Here is a 20,435-nt window from a genome sequence, read left to right as displayed (position 1 = left end):
CTCACTTTACTCCTCAGTCACAACAAAATGGAGCTTGATATTCTCTGATTTTCTCTGTAAAAGAAATTTAACAAAAGCCACATATAAGATCAATCGTCGTCGCCACAAACTATTACACGACCTTACACGAGACAGAAAGTTGGTGAAGCAAATATTTTTTGTATAAGTGGATAACACAAGTCTTCCTTTTATTCATTTTAAAAAAAAATCATGATTCTCGTCAATTTGTTTTTGTCAGGAAGTTGTACAGACATTATGTAGAATATTAGGTATTTGTAATTCAGGTTAATGACAACATCATACAAATTACATTTTTTTGACTCTAATTTTGCATCACAATAACAAACAAAGTGCAGACTGAGGCACGGTCCATTTTCATGAGCTCATGCTCTGGATGAAATGGCTTTTTTTTTTTTTTTTTTTTGCCTCTGCTTCAGTTGAAGGTACTGACTGAGCTACATTATAAACAAAAGATTAAAAAAACCTAGACATTCTTAAAGCCGTATAAAATGTTTTCACATAATTGATCTAAATGAAAGGTCATTTTCTTATTAACCATTCCAAGTCTGTTTTGTTACCCACATGTGGCTATTTATTTACATTACAGTTGGATCGTGGAGTGCTCCTTTAAACTACTTCTCCAAAGATAATGTTGTGGCTTAGAATAATTGAGTAGCACTTAATATTTTTGCTGCTTACCTTATGCACAGGAAGACTATTGCCCTACAAATTAGTTTGTCCCGAGAAGTTAATTGAAGGCTATTTAGACGGCTATCACAAGTAAACAGTGCCTATAAAAAGTATTCAACCCCACCCTTGGAACTTTTCATGTTTATTGCCCCACAATTTGTATTTATCACAGGTGATTAATTAGTTGCTGTCTGTGGTATTTGGTCAAAGTCCTGGCACAAACTCCAGATTGGATTTAGTAGTGGACTCTCCGCTGCAGGACAGTAACATACTCCTGTGTAGTTTCGATCCTCGTATTTTTTAAATCAGGATATTGACTAACCAGCTGTTGGATCTTCCAGATTTACCCTACTCGTCAGTCACACCACAATAACATAAAGGTCATCTCAACTTACTGTTTAAACGTTGTGTTATTTCAGATGTTTCACAGAAAAGCATGATGAATACACACATGTTGATTTATAGTTCCACTTAATTTTGATCGTTTTTTAGACCTTTGTGTTCACTTTGACGTTGGAGTATTTTTCTGTTTTTCAGTGTTATGAAAAGCCTATTTAATAATTTGTGATTCAAAGTTGTAAAATAATACAACCAGAACAAGTCCAAGGGGTGTGGCCACTTTATAAAGGCACTCTATTTCCAGGAAGCTGAAGCTGTTCCTCTTCAAATATGTTATACCATTTTATCCACCACTGATGAATGGATGTTCACTTATCACAAATCTTATTGCTTAGCTTGTGTAACAGGCTCAGGTTGAACTATAGTTCTTAACGTTGTAAACATGTAACACCTGACTAGGTCAAGTAAAACTGAGGTCATAATTAAACTACACGCTCTCCTTCCAACATAATATGACTAATATTGTTGGTGTAGATATCGCATTTAATTTCATCATTACAATGAGGGTTAAACAGTTTGACGCAGCAGTCGTAACTGGTAAAATGACAGGCTTGGCGGTCTTTGTTGTATTTGTTCTCAACATGTGTTGCTTTCCAGATTCAGGCCTGTCCAAACGTTGTCCTCTCAAGGATGTGTGTAACAGTACAGGTCTAACCTGTTTGGAGACGCCATTTTTAATGAAACAAAGTGTTTTTGGCTCTCAATAGCCTCCATGTTTCCTATCCAGAGGTGGAATGTAGTAGGTTTTGAAAGCAGCGGGGTGTGACTCCTCCCGGGGCTGTGAAGAGAGGAAATGCAGCCTGAATCCCAAATCAAAGCTCTTAATGAAAGCACTCCTAAGGCACTTGCTTAGATATTATTTTGACATAATCCCTCTTGCATTTTTAAAGGCCCCATATTATGCTCATTTTCAGTGTTCATACTTGTATTTTGGGTTTCTACTAGAACATGTTTACATGCTTTAATGTTTAAAAAACACATTTATCTCATAGTGTCTGTCATAATATATGCGTATTTCCCCTCTGTCTGAAATGCTTAGCGCCTGTCTCTTTAATACCTCCTCCCAAAAAAACCTAGTCTACTCAGATTGCGCAGCGTCTTCTGCATCTGCGCTCTTGGCATCTGCTCCGTTGTTGCAGCCGGGGGAATGACTATAACAACACTGTAGTGTTGTTCCTACCTATACACTGTATAGTATGGTTGTGACATCACAACTGTACGGTTTACAGGCACAGTTTTTGAGTATGGGCTCTGTGCATTATCCATGGATTGAGTGTTTTGATACTTTCACACTATAGGACCTCGACCTGCTTTGTAATAAATAAAAAAACGTTTATAATATAGGACCTTTAAATCATTTGGTAACAAAACAAACCTGTCAGCTGTGTTTTACTTCATTTCTAAAGTGCCCCTGGTAGATGTGACTCCTTTAAATGATGTATGTTTACCTTGGCCAACCGTGACTGGCACTTTTTTGACGTGACGGTTGGCAGTGTGCCTCGGTGGGTGACAGTAAATGCAGGCATACTGGAGACTGGGAAGGAGATCTGTGGTCCCGGTACAACCATATTGAGTTTGGGCAGCTCTGCAGGATAATGAGGGACGTTCCGTCGGATGAGAGGCTCGGCTACATGCTTCATGTTGTGCTGGAGAGAGAGGAAGCATCGGATGCATCATATTTCTTTCGACTCATAGACCATGTTAATTTCATTTCAGTTGACTTACGCTTATTAAAGGGGTTTGCCTTGTGTGTCTTCCCCTCAGCTGTTTACCAAGTCTGGTTGGGCGCCAGATGTGGTCTAAGGAGCTGTGCGTCCCACTACTCCCTAGTCCATCCGTAGTCCCAGAAACTCTTTGAAGAGTCTCAGCTTTCCTGGGAGAAAAAAAGCAAGACCTCTATTATAAATAAAAAAGAGAAGTATTACAGTCTCCGGTTTGTCTTACCAAGAAACCTGGCAATTCTGTCATCTAAATTTAATTGAATAAGTTGCAAGGTGATGAATTGTTTCTAATTTGCATGGTTTACCTGATTTCCCTAAAGTATGTGTGCCGCAGGGCTGTTTCTGCAGCGATGCGTTCATCTGGGTCATAGGCGAGCATCTGATAGAGCAGTGACAGAGCTGGAGCCGGACACTGAGGGACTAACCGTGAGATACCACTGCCTTTTTTAGGAGGGAAGTTGAAATGCATCGATCTAGACCTGCTGGACATTAAGAAACCATGAGAAATCTTTGTTTTCTAAGCACATAAAAATTTGATATTCACAACTTGTGTAAAGCTTTTATAACAAATGTGCAACATATCAGCGAAGGAACACCTACTGTTTGAACTTTTGGAGGATACTTTGATCTGGTGTCCCCAACACGTCATGGATCTTGGCAACTTGGTCCAACTCATTGGTTCCAGGGAAGAGAGGATTCAAGCTGGAACACACAGGTATCTGACTGCCACAACAAAGCTATTTACATAGTATTTGTTTGACATTTGTTTATGCATGTGGTGGCAGACAGGATCTATCAAATAGATCAAAGGTAAAACTAAATACAGACATTGGTAACAATGTAATTGTAAAATTACGTGTTCCTATCGAGTCTCATTAACTCATGAACTGTTGTCCTATTTAGATACTACAGATGGCATGTTGTGTCCTTCCCCTGCAGAGGTACCTCATGATCTCAAAGAAGACACAACCAGCGCTCCACATGTCCATCTTTAAGCCATAGTACCCATCAGTGAGGAGGCACTCTGGGGCTCTGTACCAGCGTGTGGAGATGTACTCCGTATGCGGGGGCTTGGAGTACACGCTCCGACTTGAGCCGAAGTCGCCAAGCTTCAGACCACTTTGCTGCAGTTTGTAAAGAATAATTTTAAATATATAAATGACACAAAACTACATTACCACGGTAACATTTTCATAAAGTAAATTATAATGATGTGTCTCACTTTGATAAGAATGTTTTCTGGCTTCACATCTCTGTGAAAGATCCCGCAGCTGTAAAAAAAAAAAAAAAAAAGGAGGACAATCTCAGCACGTTTTGTTTTAACATTTCATGTAAGCTAAAGCTTTTTCATAACTACCTGTGCATATGTTCAAGCGACTTGCAAAGCTGGTACATGTAGTTCTTTACTGTACTGTCAGGCAGTGGTGTTTGTCTTCCTGTAAGGAACGAGGAACTGATATCAGCTCATAATTCAGCCAGAAGGCTAAAGAAAGTCTAGATGTATGTACAAGTTTCATCCTTATAAGGTTGCTTATGATGAGTATATGTTTGCACTCTGTTATACTTGCAGACTTACCTTGTATGAATTCATAGATGTTCATCTCCATCAGCTCACAAATCAAAGACACAGTTCCAGTTGCTTTGTCACTGAAATGTTATTTTACATTATTATAGATATGTCATATAATATGACATGCCCCATGAATCTGGCTTGAGACAAGACGATAACGTCATAATAGACAATACTTACAAAATCAGTTCATGTAGCTGGACGATATTTGCATGCGGGCTCAGTGTCTTCATTGCTTGGACTTCCCGCAGGTTGTTGGCCTGCTCCAGGCTTGATGACAGAGAGAAAATAACATTTGCACAGTGACAGGTGTATACTGTATATGGACAAATTAACAATTTGAACAAGGTAAATGACAGATTTAATGGGCACGGTTTCAAAACCAGTGCATTGACGACTCACATTTCAAGCAGACACTATTGATACCTCTTCACTAGAAGGTCAAAGGCAGAGGAAGCTGACATCTAATAAGATACTTAAGGCTAAGGGGGTGTCAAGCTGCTGACTCAAGTTACAGGGTCCATAGACCACAGAGTATTGTAAGAATGCACAACTGACTGCCTGTCCACATTTTATTGCAAAATACATACCTGTTAATTGTCTGCTTCATGGTTTTACATGCATAGAACTTCCCATCTTTCAGGCTTTGAGTTTTCAACACCTCTGAAAATGTGCCCTCCCCGATTTTCTTGATTGTTTTGTAACCTGCACAGCAATAAAAAAAAAAAAAACATTTCAAAAAACAGACTCATAAAAGAGAAGGTTTTGTGTGTGCACATTTCTATATTGTTACTAAGGAATATCAGTAAACATTAATGAGAAGCTTAACAACCCCACTGGACACTTGAGCCCAGGATGATTTTATTTGGACAGGAAATTTGTATTTTCCCAGTCTTGCATAGGATCCATTGATATAGGGCTGCAACCAATGATTATTGTCATTATCAATTTGTCTGTTGAGTATTTTATCCATTAATCGTTTGGTCTATATAACGTCAGAAAATAAGAAAAAATGTGTAATTTCTCAGAGCCCAGAACCGACCCATGTCTTATTTTGTCTGACCAACAGTCCAAAACCAGTGGTGTAGTAAAGGGTATACGCAGGTATACAGAGTATACCCACCACTTATTCTGACAGTTTACAGTCTACCCACCTATCAGCCAGAAAGACATTGGAATATATGGGAGTGTAGTATCTTTTTTTTCAAAGTAGTTGTCAATAGCTGTGCTGGACATATTAGTTTTGCATATCACAATATTAAAAAAATGTAAGTTTACCCACTTCCTTCATGGTTACATACTCGTCTAAATAGCAGTACCCCCACCTCATGAACTACCACTAAACCACTGTCCAAAACCCAAGGAAATTCAGTTTATCATCATGAGACTGAGACTGAGGAAGGCACATCTTAAACCTACCAGTGAATGTTTGTATTTTTTGCCAATTTATCAAATTGCTTCCTATAGTTGCAGCTCTTAAAGCCCACAGTTTAGTGTGTAAACAACATCTTTAAGCTCTGATATCCAGTTTAATGAGACAGTTGTCTTGGTTTTACTGACCTATGTGTCCAAAAGCATTGAAAAAGCAGAATAAGTGGTATTTTAAAGTGGAATTTCCCTTTAATGAGCTTAACGTCGGTGGCGGTTACACCAAATACTGTGACCCGGTGAATTCTGGTCAAATTACTCCAAACACTCTCTTTGTTATTACCACAACACCAAACTAGCTAGTGCCAACGCAAGTGTAGCCAGTTAATGACAGGTGAGTCGGGGTGAAAGAGGTAAAAAAGAGCCAGCAAACATGAGAAAGCCAGCAAACATGAGAAAGAAAACATTTGAAGAGTAAACCCCCAACGACGTGCGACCGCCTGCCTGTCAGACCTGTCATCACGCTGCTCCGCCGTCAACTCACTTACAATGCATCCCTTTGTGTCCTAGCCGTCGTGTTTAGGTCGCTTATCCATCACATGAACATTTAGACAGAGCATGTCGACGTGAGGTTTGAAAATGTACGATGTTTGCGCATCAAGGTGACAAAAAGGACACGAAACTCGCATTACAGGTGCTAACCTAGAGACCCGCTAGCAAGCCCTGTTAGCTGACCGTCGCCTTGGTAACGGAGCACGCCTTCGCCCTCCACTCTGACCTGAGGAGGAAACTGGAAACTCCGGCTGACTGTTTTGACTCTCTCCGGCCTTTTTAAACGAACATTTGGGGAATTAAAAGCAACAACTCAGCCCAATATGTGGGGGAAAATCCAGTCAAGCTTTTTTATTCGCTACAGGCCCCAATATTTGACGCGACGGTGTTTTTTTCCAGCTGCATAATTCACACCCTTACCTTTCTTCCAGAGGTGGGTGGTGGCCGCGGATGTCTTCTCATTTGGCTGCGGGTTGTTGTTCTGCACGTCTGCGACCTTTGGTGGTGTTTTGCATGCATTTCTAAGGCTTGCCCTGTTTTTCACGCCAATAAGCCAGTTGGAGTAGTGCATCATTAGTGCACTTGTAGTGCTGGAGAGCCTACCATTAGCTTGGTAATATCTAGAAGCAGTCCCTGATCCACTGCATTCATGTCATAGCAGAGCGTTACCAGGCACCGCCAGTGCATCACACACAACCATTCTAGTGTGTGGAAAAAAGGTGTTTTTTTCCTTTGTTTGCAAAACTTTATTCAGAATAATTCAGTACATTACAACTTCTCGCAGGAATATTGAGTTTGCATTTCTCCAAAACATTTTAGCATTTTTATTATAGCACTTTATACTTTGTACATGTTTTAATACAGTTGTACTCATCTGCAAAACATAATAAAAACTTGGGGGAAAAGTACATAGTACATACATAAATAAATACAAATAAAATAAAGTATATGTACATATCTAAATCAAAAATAAAATAAAGTATGCAGTACGTACATAAAAAATAAAACAAAGTGCATAGTTCATACATACATAAATACCAACTTAAAAAGACAGTACATACATACATAAGTAAAAAATAAGTATATAGTACATACATAACTAAATAAATAAAACAAAATAAAGTGCATAGTTCATGCATACATAAATACCAATTCAAGTACACAGTACATAAATAAATAAATAAAAATAAAGTATATAGTACATACATAAATAAATAAAAATAAAGTATATAGTACATACATAAATAAATACAAATAAAGTGCATAGTTCATGCATACATAAATACCAATTTAAAGAGTACAAAACTTAAAAATAAAATAAAGTACATATGCATACATTATAGAATAAAAATACTTAAGCCAACACTAATAAATCAATTAATCACACATTATTTGTATTTTGAAGCCTATTAATTAATGAGATATCTTTATAACAGATTTATTTCAACAATTGTGACATAGAATGTATTTTTTCTGAAATAGCTAATGTTTGTAAAAAATAAATATATTTATTTAATTCATTTTTAAACACAGTTAAGTGATGGTTTCTGATTTTTCCATTTGCATGAATGAATATGATATTTATCCATAATTACTATAATTATGTGTGGAAAAAGCTGAGGACCTATTAATTTTGCTCCACGTCGGCTTCCGTAGTACCTGGCATTTGTGCGCATGTGCAGTAGGTCCCTGCATGTTTTTCTGGCTGATGTTGCATTAGAAAATGTGAATTTCTCAGTGTTTACTTTGCTTTTTTCACGATCGTAGTCAGCTGTTCGGTCACCATGAAACCCAGATTCACCACCGTGGATATCAGGGCCGTTATCGGCGAGATCAATGCCAAGTATGTGATATTATGTATTACTGCATCCAGACAGGGGGCTAAGCTAACCCTCGTTAATGTTGTTTGAATACTCATTCATTTTGCCTCATTCTTTCATTATTTTCAGCTACATTGGAATGAGAGTAAACAACGTGTATGACATCGACAACAAAACGTATCTCATCCGTCTGCAAAAGTAAGAAAAGTTCAAAGAAAAAACTTCCTCCATAAGTTTCACTGTAATGTTTGATCCCTGTGACATGAATTCTGACTAATGTAATAATACCACGACATAAACATCTATTACAAATTAAATCCCAGCATTAGAAATTTTGATTCTAATTATTTATAACCGAGGAAGTATCAATGTAAAAGTAGTTAGTCATTATGCAGTGCAATGGCCCTGACTGATGTTTTATTAGTTCACCATATGTATTGTATGCAAAATCTGAATCTGCAATATATCTATCATAATAAGGCATACAATAATACGTTTATTTGATATAGCACCTTTAACAGACAAAGTCAAAAACTGCTTCACATGTTAAAATTGTTAAAATAAGACCCAAACTGTAAAATGAGCAAACAAAAAATAAATACTAATGGAAATAAAAAGTAAAAAGACATACAATTTTATATATATATATATATATATATATATATATATATATATATATATATATATATATATATATATAGGAAAAGGGAAGTTGGGGTCCCCTGCTAGAGCTGCTGCCCCCACGACCCGACCCCGGATAAGCGGTTGAAAATGAGATGAGACAATAGCTGTCAAAGAACTATGAAGCCAGTACTGTATATTCCTCTAAAATGTAGTGGTGGAGTAGAAACATAAAGTAGCATGAATTAGAAGTACTCAAGTAAAGTACAAGAACTGACTGAATATCCTTTGTCGTGTGCCGACACGTTCAGTCACTGTGTATAACTCAGTTTCCTATTCTCGCCTCAGGCCCGACAGCAAAGCCGTTCTCCTGATTGAGTCTGGGACTCGTATTCACTCTACAGACTTCGAATGGCCCAAAAACATGATGCCTTCGGGCTTTGCTATGAAAGTAAGAAGACTTACTGTAAACTTTTAACCAAACTGGGCTTTTATAATATTTGAGTGGTTATTCAAGTCATATTCAATTCATAATTCCATATAAACACTTGTTAACTTGAAGTCCAGTGTAATAAACAACCCGACAGTTTGACATGTTTTCTTTCCATCCCAAAACAGATTTTATATAAATGTCGATATCAGTAGACGCTTCTCGTTGTTGTGATTTCTCTGCATCACTCGTGAGGAAACTGAATGTTTAAAGCAACTTTCTCTGTAGTGTCGAAAACATCTGAAGTCCCGGCGGTTGACCCAGGTTAAGCAGCTGGGGATCGACAGGATCGTTGACATCCAGTTTGGCTCTGATGAGGCTGCCTACCACTTGATTATTGAGTTGTATGACCGGGTGAGAAAGCATTGTGAGATTGGTACATAAAACTTCTGATCATATCAGCTTTGATCCTGAACCGTGACGTTTAACTCATGCCTATGTGTTTGTGTGCATTTTTTGGTCCGTTGTTATCCATCTTCAGGGTAACGTCATTCTTGCGGACCATGAGTACACCATCCTGAACCTGCTGCGGTTTCGTACAGCAGAAGCAGAAGATGTTAAGATCGCTGTGAGAGAGCGGTACCCTGTAGAGAGTGCCCGACCCCCTGAACCTCTCATTAGTTTAGAGCGGTAACCACAACTTTACATGTGCCATCAGAATTCAGTTAGTATATATTATTCCCATACCAGTGAAAACTAATTCTCTCTTATTGCTCTTTGATATAGACTCACTGAAATCCTCAACAAGGCACAGAACGGAGAGCAAGTGAAAAGGGTCCTGAACCCTCACCTTCGTAAGTAACCTGGGAAAAGTTTTGAATTGGTTAACTAAAGGGATACACTTGAGTTTAAGTGTCTTAAACTTATTTTATCATGTAAATTAAACAGACTGACCCATGTTTTATGTCCTTTGCAAACACACCTTCAGCCTATGGAGCCACTCTGATAGAACACAGTTTGATAGAGGCGGGACTGCCGGGCTCTGTCAAAGTTGACAGCCAAAATGATGCCACCCAAGGTATAGTAAAGAAATAAAGGTTACTGGCTAATGGTTATTTGCAGTCACAGCAGAGGATGTTGTGGTTCTAGTTTAAGATTAGATATTTATTTATTTGTAATGTTGTTTTTCTGTATATACAGTGTTTGATCTGATTTATTTTTCAGTTGCGCCTAAAATCCTTGAAGCCCTGCAGATTGCAGAAACCTATATGGAAAAAACGGAGAACTTCAGCGGCAAAGTAAGGGCTCTTTCATAAGCAACGTCTATTTTGAGGGAAAGTTATTTAGGGACTTCTTTTTTTAGATAGATTTGTTATATTCACAAAGTCTGCTTTGTTTAATTGAAGGGTTACATCATTCAAAAGAGTGAGAAGAAACCAAGCTTAACTCCTGGCAAACCCAGCGAAGAACTTCTCACGTAAGTCTGGTTTTGTTTAACACACAGTTGTTACTATACATATTTTTCTTCAGCTGTTTTTTATAATATTGTTAATTCACATCAATTATGTCTACTTACAGATATGATGAATTCCACCCATTCCTCTTTGCCCAGCATGCAAAGAGCCCCCATTTGGAATTTGATACTTTTGACAAGGTAAATATTTGCATGGCTGCTTATGTGGATTTATTCCTCTATGCCTTGTTTAGAAAAGAATATTGATCCTTTCTCTTTTACTATATGAATTAACACTTCTGGCTAGAATGTGATATAAATCCAATGTGATACTCTCACTCAGGCAGTGGATGAGTTCTTTTCTAAGATGGAGAGTCAGAAGATTGACATGAAGGCCTTACAGCAGGAGAAACAGGCTCTGAAGAAGTTAGAAAATGTTAAGAGGGACCACGAGCAGAGACTGGAGGCCTTGCACCAAGCACAGGTCAGCATTACGGCCAAACTCTTAGGTTTGACTCCTGGAAATAGTTCTTGCGTTCCCATGTGTATCTATTTGTGAAACATTAATGTTGGTGTTTTGCAAATTGCAAACACAGGTCAGTCAATTCATTTTGACATTGCTGAAGTATATTATATTGTCCCGTGTGTTGCAGGAGGTGGACAGAATAAAGGGTGAACTGGTGGAGATGAACCTTCCTATTGTAGAGAGGGCGCTGCAGGTGGTGCGCAGCGCACTGGCGAATCAGGTGGACTGGACCGAGATCGGCACCATCGTCAAAGAGGCACAGGCTGCCGGAGACCCGGTGGCCTGCGCCATCAAGGAGCTGAAGCTACAAACCAACCATATCACCATGCTTTTAAAGTGAGACCATCTGTTTTAGAAACTTATGTCCTACTGACCGCTGTGCTTGTTGTTACACGCTGTGGTATCATTTGTGTTTTGTTCCCCTCCAGGAATCCATATATTTCTGAGGAAGACCAGGAAGAGGAAGAACAAAAAGATGTGGTGGTGGAGGAGAAAGGGAAGAAAAATAAAAATAAAGACAAAGGACAGAAGAAGAAGTTGCAAAGGAACAAGCCCACGTTGGTGGATGTGGATCTTGGCCTTTCGGCTTATGCCAATGCCAAAAAGTATGTTTCTGTGCAATCCTTTAGCCACAGAATTGAGCATTGTGTGGTGTTTTTTGTTTGTTTGTTTGTTTAACAGCTAAGGCTTTTTTTCTTTTTAGGTACTATGACTTCAAACGCAGTGCTGAAAAGAAGGAACATAAAACTATTGAAGCAGTTGGTAAGGTAAGAAAACTGTTTTATTCTACACTCTGGTTTAAAGACTGTAAGATTGATCTGTAAGATTTTTATCTAGCTAATTTGCCTTTTCAGTTACTATCTATCGAAGACTGAGTTATAACAATGGTGATTGATCATATGACCCACTAATGAAAGCACTTGGTGCCTCTTTGCCAAGTATTCCAATCTGCGTGTCTGTGGCAACAGTTCCTCTCTAAACACAAATACGCCGCCATGTTAGTGACGCTGCTGACAGCGCTTATGTTGCATTCACTTGTAATTGGAAAATCTGGAACTTCCAACTTCTGAGTCAGGCTTGTAGTAAGGTTAGAAGTATAATAGGAACGTGTATGTGTGTGTATGTGTATGACTTTAAGATAGTAACATATAGGGGACGGACTGGAAGTAAACACTCACAGTCAACACACAGAGTGACCTCGAACGTGACAAGATGGAGGGCTCTGAAAGAACAGGCTCGCCTGCAATAAGATCTTACCACCAAAGAGGCCACTAGATAGAAGGTATCTCAAATCTTACGGATTGTGACTTTAAGGCAAGAAAAAGTGTAAACCTTTATTCATATGCAAACTCAGAATTTATTGCAGTTTAAAGGTTATGGTGACATATTATTGTATGATCGGCGAGGAACGTGTGTCTTTGTGTTTATAAGGAACATTGCTTACAGCCACTTGCAATTCATTGACAGCTTTGCAGTTGTCAAGTCATCACACTTTTGTAGAAAGTTAAAGGTTCTTCTACTTTCATGTCATTCAAGGCTATGAAATCGGCAGAGAAAAAAACACAGCAAACACTGAAAGAGGTTCAGACTGTGACCACCATTCAGAAGGCCAGGAAAGTCTACTGGTAAGACACACACCCCATATGTGTCTATCCATATTTAGACTTTGATGTTGTATTTTTTTTATACACAACAAGCAGTGGAGCCTTTCTTTCTCAAAACCATTTCTCTGCAGGTTTGAGAAGTTCTTGTGGTTCATCAGCTCAGAGAATTATCTCGTCATCGCAGGACGCGATCAGCAGCAGAACGAGATGATTGTTAAACGTTACCTCCGGGCAGGTTAAGAACAAACTTGTACACATACCCTTACCTTTTGAAGGGTAAGCTGGTTTATCCCCTCACGTGTGCGTTTGCTTTGACAGGTGATGTCTATATTCATGCTGACCTCCATGGAGCGACAAGCTGTGTCATCAAAAACCCCTCAGGTAATCCTGCGCATTTCCATCTGCTTATGTATCCAGTTTGTGAACGTACTTTACTTTTTCCACTCATTCATACGAGTCTCCAACCCTCTCTTGCCTCTCAATCTTCCCGTTCCAGGTGACCCCATCCCTCCTCGTACCCTGACGGAGGCCGGCACTATGTCTGTGTGCTACAGCGCTGCTTGGGATGCCAAAATCGTCACCAGCGCCTGGTGGGTTCATCATCATCAGGTGAGTTATACACACACAGGGAATGATATGTTCTACCACGTTTCATACTTGACTGGATCAAGGGGGTTAGGGTTCAAACAAGGTAGCATGTTTGCTGCTAACAAGCCAAGAGGCAAAATATATTTGAATATGTTTGCTGTTTCTTTATTGTTGTGATATTGTATAAGCGTGGTTATTGTGTATCATAACTGTGCTACCTTTTTTAGAGTACCCCATGGAGTATTCTCTTAAAAGATTCATGTGTGCATTGTTTTCAATCCATGTTTGCTGACTTGAAGTCTTCTGATTCATTACCTTTGCTGGTGCATTCATTGTTACATTCCTCAGTGGGTTACATACAAACAATACCGGGATCGACTCATAAAAACATTGCTCTGTATTGCTTGCAGTGACAAAAACTCCAGAGTTGCTCTAAATTACACGTACACAAGTGTGTTAAAAAGCGACTACAAGCAGCAAAATAATGAAATCTGGAAATTGATCCAGTAGAAATGCCGGCATTGTGTATATGTTTATATTTATCTTGATTTTGATATTTTACAATTTTATATTTTATACTTTGCTTTTTTATATTATCTAATATTTTGCTTTTATATTGCTAATCCTTGTAATGACAATAAAGATTTATTATTAATTAGAGATATTATTATTTGTGCGCAGGTTTCAAAGACAGCTCCCACTGGAGAGTACCTGACCACTGGAAGCTTCATGATCAGAGGTATGACTCTGAAAATGAGTTTAATGCCTCTTGCAGTCAGTGTGGTCGGTGCTGTTGCGCAGTTGCGGTCTGGGCCACTGTGTGTGGAGGGTCTGTGCACCTCCAAGATTTTGTAACAACGCAGAAGGAGCCGCACAGACTGTGTTGCAAGGATTGGCGAGCTATAGGACCCAGAATTTCTGTTGTCTGAAAGCGTACATCCATGGCTGAGAGGTCCGTTCTCTGAGCCGCTATGACTGCAATCAGTATGAAAGACGCTGTGGGAACCTATCCGCACCGTACCGACCTCAAGAAGCATGAAACAGACATAAAACATACATACACTTTTGTAAGGCACCAGAACAAAATATGAGAAGTGTAATAATGATGATGTCTTCTAGAGGACCTCACATTTGACATATTTCTCTTCAGGAAAGAAAAACTTTCTACCACCTTCTTACTTGATTATGGGCTTTGGATTCCTCTTTAAGGTAAATACCATCATGAGCTTTGAGTACATGTTCAACTCTTCGTCTTCAAATAATTAAGTTTCACGCTCGTCTCTGTCCAGGTCGATGAGCAGAGTGTGTTTCGGCACAAAGGGGAGAGAAAGGTGAAGACTGTTGAGGAGGACATGGAGGACGTGACATCCAAAACTGCCGAGCTGTTAGAGGAGGGAGAGGAGTTGATAGGTGACCCATACCAAATGATTAACTTCATTTACTGTGTATGTGATGCAACAACTCCAATCAGGTGTCGTAACTGATTCTGTTGCCTTTGCAGGTGAGGACAGCAGTAATGAAGATCAGGGTGAGGAGAGAGCAGGAGGAGATGGAGAGATGGAAAAGACGATTAAAAAGGTGGTTGAGGGGGATGATGGTGCCACGGGAGAACTGTCCGCTGTACCTGAGGAGGATAGCATAGATGCAGAGGAAGAGGAGGGTGAAGAGGAAGACAGCGGGGACAAAAAGGAGATGAAGACAGAAGAAAGCGAAGAATTCAGCTTTCCAGATACGACCATCTCCCTCTCTCATTTACAGCCCAGCAGGTAAAGTTACCACTACAGTGTGCACACTGTAAGAATGGAAACCTAATGATTCAGTCACTGCACATTACAATGAATGGTACTTTATAAAAGTGTCTCTCCTTATTTCTAGGAATACTCAGAACCCTGGTTTTAAAAAGGAAGTGACCACTCAGGTAATAAGTCTCCATCTTAGGAACCATATAGTGCAACACTCCAACACTCCATATTCATGTTGATTCCTTAATTTCTCCACAGGCTGAGGTAGATCCACAGGGGAGGAAACACATGACTGCCAAACAGAGAAGGTGAAAGAAGGGAATGAAATACAACAACCAATGTTTAACATGTACAACTTCCTGTTGTGCTCATACCACAAACTGAAGAGGCTTTTCAGGCCGTTGACATTTAGTTGATTTAAGGAAAAAAAGAGAAAACCTACTTCACTTAAAGGGGTCCTACCATGCTTTTCCTTAGTTTCTGTCATAAATACCTTGTTATAATGTTGGATGTTCATGCTAAACATGACCAAAGTCTTAAATAATGAAGTAAACGTGTTTATGGGTAACCAGTCTAAGGTCATCTCCAGTCCAACATGCTGCCGTTTACTACATGTAGCTACATGCTAACAATCACAGTCCTACTGCAACGTGTCCGGTTGCGTTGCGTTTGGTTTAGAAGGCTTTATTTGTTACATTTGATGGTAGAAATTCCACTATCCACTCATATGCAGTCAGTCCTCTGCTGTAGTACGGAGACAGCGAGGGAAAAGCAAAGAGGAGACCGGGAAGTGCCTGACCAGTCCGAGCAGACTAGGCTTTTTGGGAGGGGGCTTAAGAGACCAGCACTGCAACCAAACGTTCCTGACAGGGTGCTGCAGCTGCTGAGAAAAATAATAGTCTTTTTTCAAGATTCAAGCATGTAAAAAGGTTCTAGTAGAAACACATGTACATACATGTACATGTATGTAACATGCCTGATAGTCCAGTCTTTGATTTAATCGTCACATGTTTTTCTTCTTCGCCGCTAGAGAGGAAAAGAAGAAGAAGCAGAAACCGGAAGATTGTGAGACTGAGGAAAAGACTGAGATTCCACCTGTCTCAGAATCAGCTGTCGATCAGGGATCCAAAGGTGGAGGAGGCCCCTCTCAGCAGCCACCGAAGAGAGGCCAAAGGGTAAGATAAGACAAGGCGTTGTAAAATCTAAAACAACGTCATACAACTTATGTAAACAATACACAGTGCTATCAACTTTTAAGTTTGCATACTTTCCAAAGGAGCTTAAATTTAGAAGAGAAAATTAAATCCAAGACTAAAACATACACAAAAAAGGAATAAAACCTAGAGCAAATCACATACATTTATTAGGGATCAAGAGGCAAACAAACCAGTATAATGATTAAAAGCAAATTGGGAACCTATGTATTTTTTTTCAGAATCTGCAATCTTGACCCTTCACTGATCCGATACTTCAATCTGTGTTGTTTCTGTGTGTATTTCTTCCCTGTCGTCGCTGCAGAACAAGTTAAAGAAGATCAAAGAGAAGTACAAAGACCAGGATGAAGAGGACAGGGAGCTGATGATGCAGCTGCTCGGGGTTAGGATACCCCACACACAGTCATTAATATGTGCTGTACTGTGACATTCTGCAAAATCTAAACAGTCAACGCTTGTCATGTGCAGTCAATAACAGGATGACCTCTTTTCTTCCATAGTCTGCTGGTTCCACTAAGGAAGAGAAGGATAAGGGCAAGAAAGGAAAGAAGGGAAAGGGGAAAGATGAACCTGTCAGGAAACCAGCCCCTCAGAAACAACCCCAGAAACCTCGTAATGTAGAGGCTGCAGTGATAAAAACAGAAACAGAAACAGGAGGAGGGGAGGGTAATGAGGAGAGACAGCCTGGAGAGGAGGGAGGTCCTGCGGAACAGGAGGACAAGGTACGTGACACAATGAAGATCAAATACCAGAGTCTGAGATGTACCATTTGTCTGGTGAGCTTTGCCTGCAAAAACTTAAAAATGTCCCCCTGTCCCTTTTCAGTTCTATTTATTTTTTTGAACAGAATTGGATATTACTGTATGTACTCATATAAAACATGCACATTTACACTATGTTTTAAATGTGTCATCAATGGTGTCCTCTCTTTCAGGAAGATGAGGTAGACCAGGACAACCCAGGAGCAGAGGTGGGTTCTTAATGTACTTTTTACAGTGAAGAAGTAGTAATAGTAATACATCATAACATTTAAAAATTTTGGGGGATAAATGCATGTTAATTGTGCATCATTTATTTTAACCCACCAGTAAGTTTACTATTGCATTAGTCTGACTGAGTTTTGTGCTGCCTCAGGAAGCCGAGAATCTGCTCACCTCTCTGTCGGGCCAGCCTCATCCTGAAGATGTGCTGTTGTTCGCCGTGCCAGTCTGCGCTCCATACACCGCCCTGTCCAACTACAAGTATGTGCAGTTCACTTTTTTTGTTGTGTAAGGGACAAAGTGAAGCTTGCAAAGGCTAAATGAGTCAATTGTTTTCAACAGACACAAGGTGAAACTGACCCCAGGTGCTCAGAAGAAGGGAAAAGGTAAGAATAGCAATCCATTCCAATGTTTCTAAAGCCTTTGCTGAATGTTATTATAGTGGAAGTGATTGCTTTTAAAATTGTTATTTTTTTGTTCCTATAAGCTGCACGTACTGCAGTTCTCAGCTTCATGAAAGCCAGAGATGCCTCAACAAGAGAGAAAGACCTGTTCCGCAGTGTCAAGGTAAAGATTTTTTTATGCCCTGCTATACGATAGGGCTGCAAAGATTAACTGATTAGTTGTCAACTATTAAATTAATCTGAATATTTTGGCTGTAATGTCAATAAACTGGATATATTTGAGTTGTGGGCCAAACAAGACATTTGAGGAAGTCGTCTCGGGCTTTGGGAAACACTGATTGACATTTCTCATTTTATACACAAAACAACTCATTGGATTAGTCAAGTAAATGATCCACAAATGGATCGACAATGTAAATAATCGCTAGTTGCATGCTATACCAACTGTAATGCAATTTTTTCAACATACTGCACTGTCTTTTTTGACACACTTTTTTCAGTTTTGTTCAACATGCTAGATTTTTTTCAACATACTGTACTGTGAATTTTTTCAATATATGACAATCTGACTTTTTTTCTTTTATTTGGTCGCCTCTATACTATGACTTTTCCAACGAATTTTGCTATGACTGCTTTAGACAGGCTATCCATTAACTGATTTAAGCAGTTTTTTCGACACACTATTAAGACCTTTTTTTTTGGACACTACAACTTTTCTTCACTTTTTACAACAAATTATGCTATGACTGACTTTAGCATTTTTTTTGACTGAGTTTTTTGGGGGGCTTATTTTTGGACATGCTATACTAAGACTTATCTTGACTTAGTTGTTGTTTTTTTCAACAGATTATGCTATGACTGATTTAAGCAACTTTTAACATTTTTATATTAACTTTTTCCTGACATACTATAACTTTTTTCAACATGTTAAGAAAACATGAGTTACACATGAATCTATAATCAGTCCTCATTAGTTGAAGTCTCCTTTCCTGGTGTCCCCTCTGATATCATCTCGTGTTGCAGGATACTGATCTATCCAGAAACATGCCTGGCAAAGTTAAAGTGTCTGCTCCAAACCTGCTGGCTGCAAAGAAGAAATGAGACCGGTGAACAGACGTGTGAGACTCTGCCGACTCCCTCTACATTTGAAGCATGAGCGTTACAGTCATCACAGTACAGCCCAGCTGTTGGATATCAATCATTTTATTTTCAATATTGATTGTATTTGTTGACCAACAATTTGTTTGAAATGAAAACATGTAAATTAACAAAGCTGAACAGAACACAGCTGATGGTATGGGTTTATTCTTTAGTACGAATTAACAGTATACATTATACTCTACATTAAAAAACACCAAGGGAACATTGTGCAAACCCAGCAAATACAAACAGCCCTACTGACCTTAGGCATTTCAGTGCAGCGTGGCCCAACATCCAATACACTTGCAGTGTTTTAAGTTATTGATCAAATAAAATGAAAATGCTACAGGAGCCACTCATAGCAATTTAAAAGGCTTTAAACACCTCTTTCAAAATAAAGAATCCACACATTTCCTCACAAATATATAAATACCTATTTATATATATAAATAGAAAATAACATTTCTGTGGCTTCAGAGCAGATAGTCTTGCAAAGCACTAGTTTTAGGTATGTAAGAAGAACTTAAACTATCCAAGAATTAGCTAGCAGCTGTAGTAGATCATACCAAACATTAGTTATGGCGACCATTACAGCAACAGGCTCCCTATAAACATCTGCACTGTTAAAGCAAACCTGTTCCGGCCTTGCACCGCTGTGTTTAGTGTTAAGCCATTATACTGGTTCAATTTCTGAAGACCAGTGAAAACCACAATTTCAACAAGCTACTGGCATGTGGTTTATTGTTTTAAAAGGACCAGAACTCTTGCGTATACCTACAGGATGTGCCATAATCCGGTGGAGGAAAGGGAAGTCCTGAGCCTTTTCCAAACTATATTTTTCCCCACTTGCCTCAATACCACAATGCATTTTCTCACAAGGTTTCTTTGAGTGGACTTCCTGAAAAGCTGATCATGAGTGGGGGTTTCTGTCCATATTCTAAGCTGAGCAGATATCTACGACTGCACTGTCTAGCACAATATTATCACCTTGTTTCAAAAAAAGATTAAAACATTTTCTTTTGTGAGCATTAAACAACAAAACCTCCCTGGAATCTTAATAGCAGAAGCATTGTTATACCCTCACTGTGCTCGCAGTTACTAGATGCTGACAAAAATAGTCATGTTTTCTTATACAGTACAGAAGTAGTAATCCATTTATCTCATAACACAGAAATAGATATCATATTCAATTTTAGCTTTTCAGAACAGCAGTAATAAAAAGAAGTCCCCCTGAAAAAATATGCTTAGCAAAGAAATTGGATCAGAACCTAATCTGAAAGTAGAGCAGGACTTCTGCTCTCTCTTATATACTACGCATCACCTGCACTGCTACTCCACCAAAAGGTTGTACTGGCTTTGCAAGAGTTCAACCTATAAGATTAACAGAAAAGGTAATGAACAGCTTTGAGGATCGCATTTGAACCCTAGCATGCCAGCCAGGACCCATTTCCTACAGTTGTTACCACAGCTGTTCACTAATGCTTTTTTTTCATATCCACACACATTAAACTAATGCTCCAATTGGACCACCTGCATTGAGAGCTCAACACTCACACATACATACATACATACATACATATTCTCCAATAATCCTCTGGACTAGATGGATGGCT

General features: G+C 39.1%; 2 protein-coding genes across 2 annotated transcripts; one reads left to right on the top strand and one right to left on the bottom strand.

The window, feature by feature from the left end:
* Positions 1-1,684: 1,684 nt before the first annotated feature.
* Positions 1,685-6,874, bottom strand: mok (MOK protein kinase; the record flags this gene model as incomplete). Its single annotated transcript, XM_083924325.1, has 12 exons — positions 1,685-1,867; positions 2,538-2,735; positions 2,815-2,962; positions 3,116-3,289; positions 3,411-3,512; positions 3,756-3,934; positions 4,033-4,081; positions 4,168-4,246; positions 4,387-4,457; positions 4,561-4,650; positions 4,971-5,085; positions 6,721-6,874. The coding sequence occupies 12 exons, from the start codon at positions 6,872-6,874 to the stop codon at positions 1,790-1,792; spliced, it is 1,437 nt and encodes a 478-aa protein (XP_083780451.1). The 3' UTR covers positions 1,685-1,789.
* A 1,108-nt stretch (positions 6,875-7,982) lies between these two features.
* On the top strand, positions 7,983-20,432 carry nemf (nuclear export mediator factor). Its single transcript, XM_083924205.1, has 32 exons — positions 7,983-8,143; positions 8,250-8,318; positions 9,090-9,192; positions 9,460-9,585; positions 9,713-9,861; positions 9,958-10,025; positions 10,160-10,249; positions 10,396-10,469; positions 10,578-10,648; positions 10,750-10,825; positions 10,968-11,108; positions 11,278-11,486; positions 11,579-11,755; positions 11,854-11,917; positions 12,687-12,775; positions 12,886-12,989; positions 13,073-13,135; positions 13,251-13,363; positions 14,024-14,081; positions 14,493-14,551; positions 14,632-14,752; positions 14,844-15,108; positions 15,218-15,260; positions 15,343-15,392; positions 16,115-16,259; positions 16,603-16,680; positions 16,799-17,020; positions 17,233-17,268; positions 17,433-17,539; positions 17,621-17,664; positions 17,766-17,845; positions 18,706-20,432. Exons 1-32 carry the CDS (start codon positions 8,085-8,087, stop codon positions 18,781-18,783), a joined length of 3,231 nt encoding a protein of 1,076 aa, XP_083780331.1. The 5' UTR covers positions 7,983-8,084; the 3' UTR covers positions 18,784-20,432.
* The last annotated feature ends 3 nt before the right edge of the window (positions 20,433-20,435 follow it).

This window comes from Echiichthys vipera, assembly GCF_963691815.1.
Source record: "Echiichthys vipera genome assembly, chromosome: 12".
Classification (NCBI taxonomy): Eukaryota; Metazoa; Chordata; class Actinopteri; order Perciformes; family Trachinidae; genus Echiichthys; species Echiichthys vipera.
This window is presented reverse-complemented; position numbering and strand designations above follow the sequence as displayed.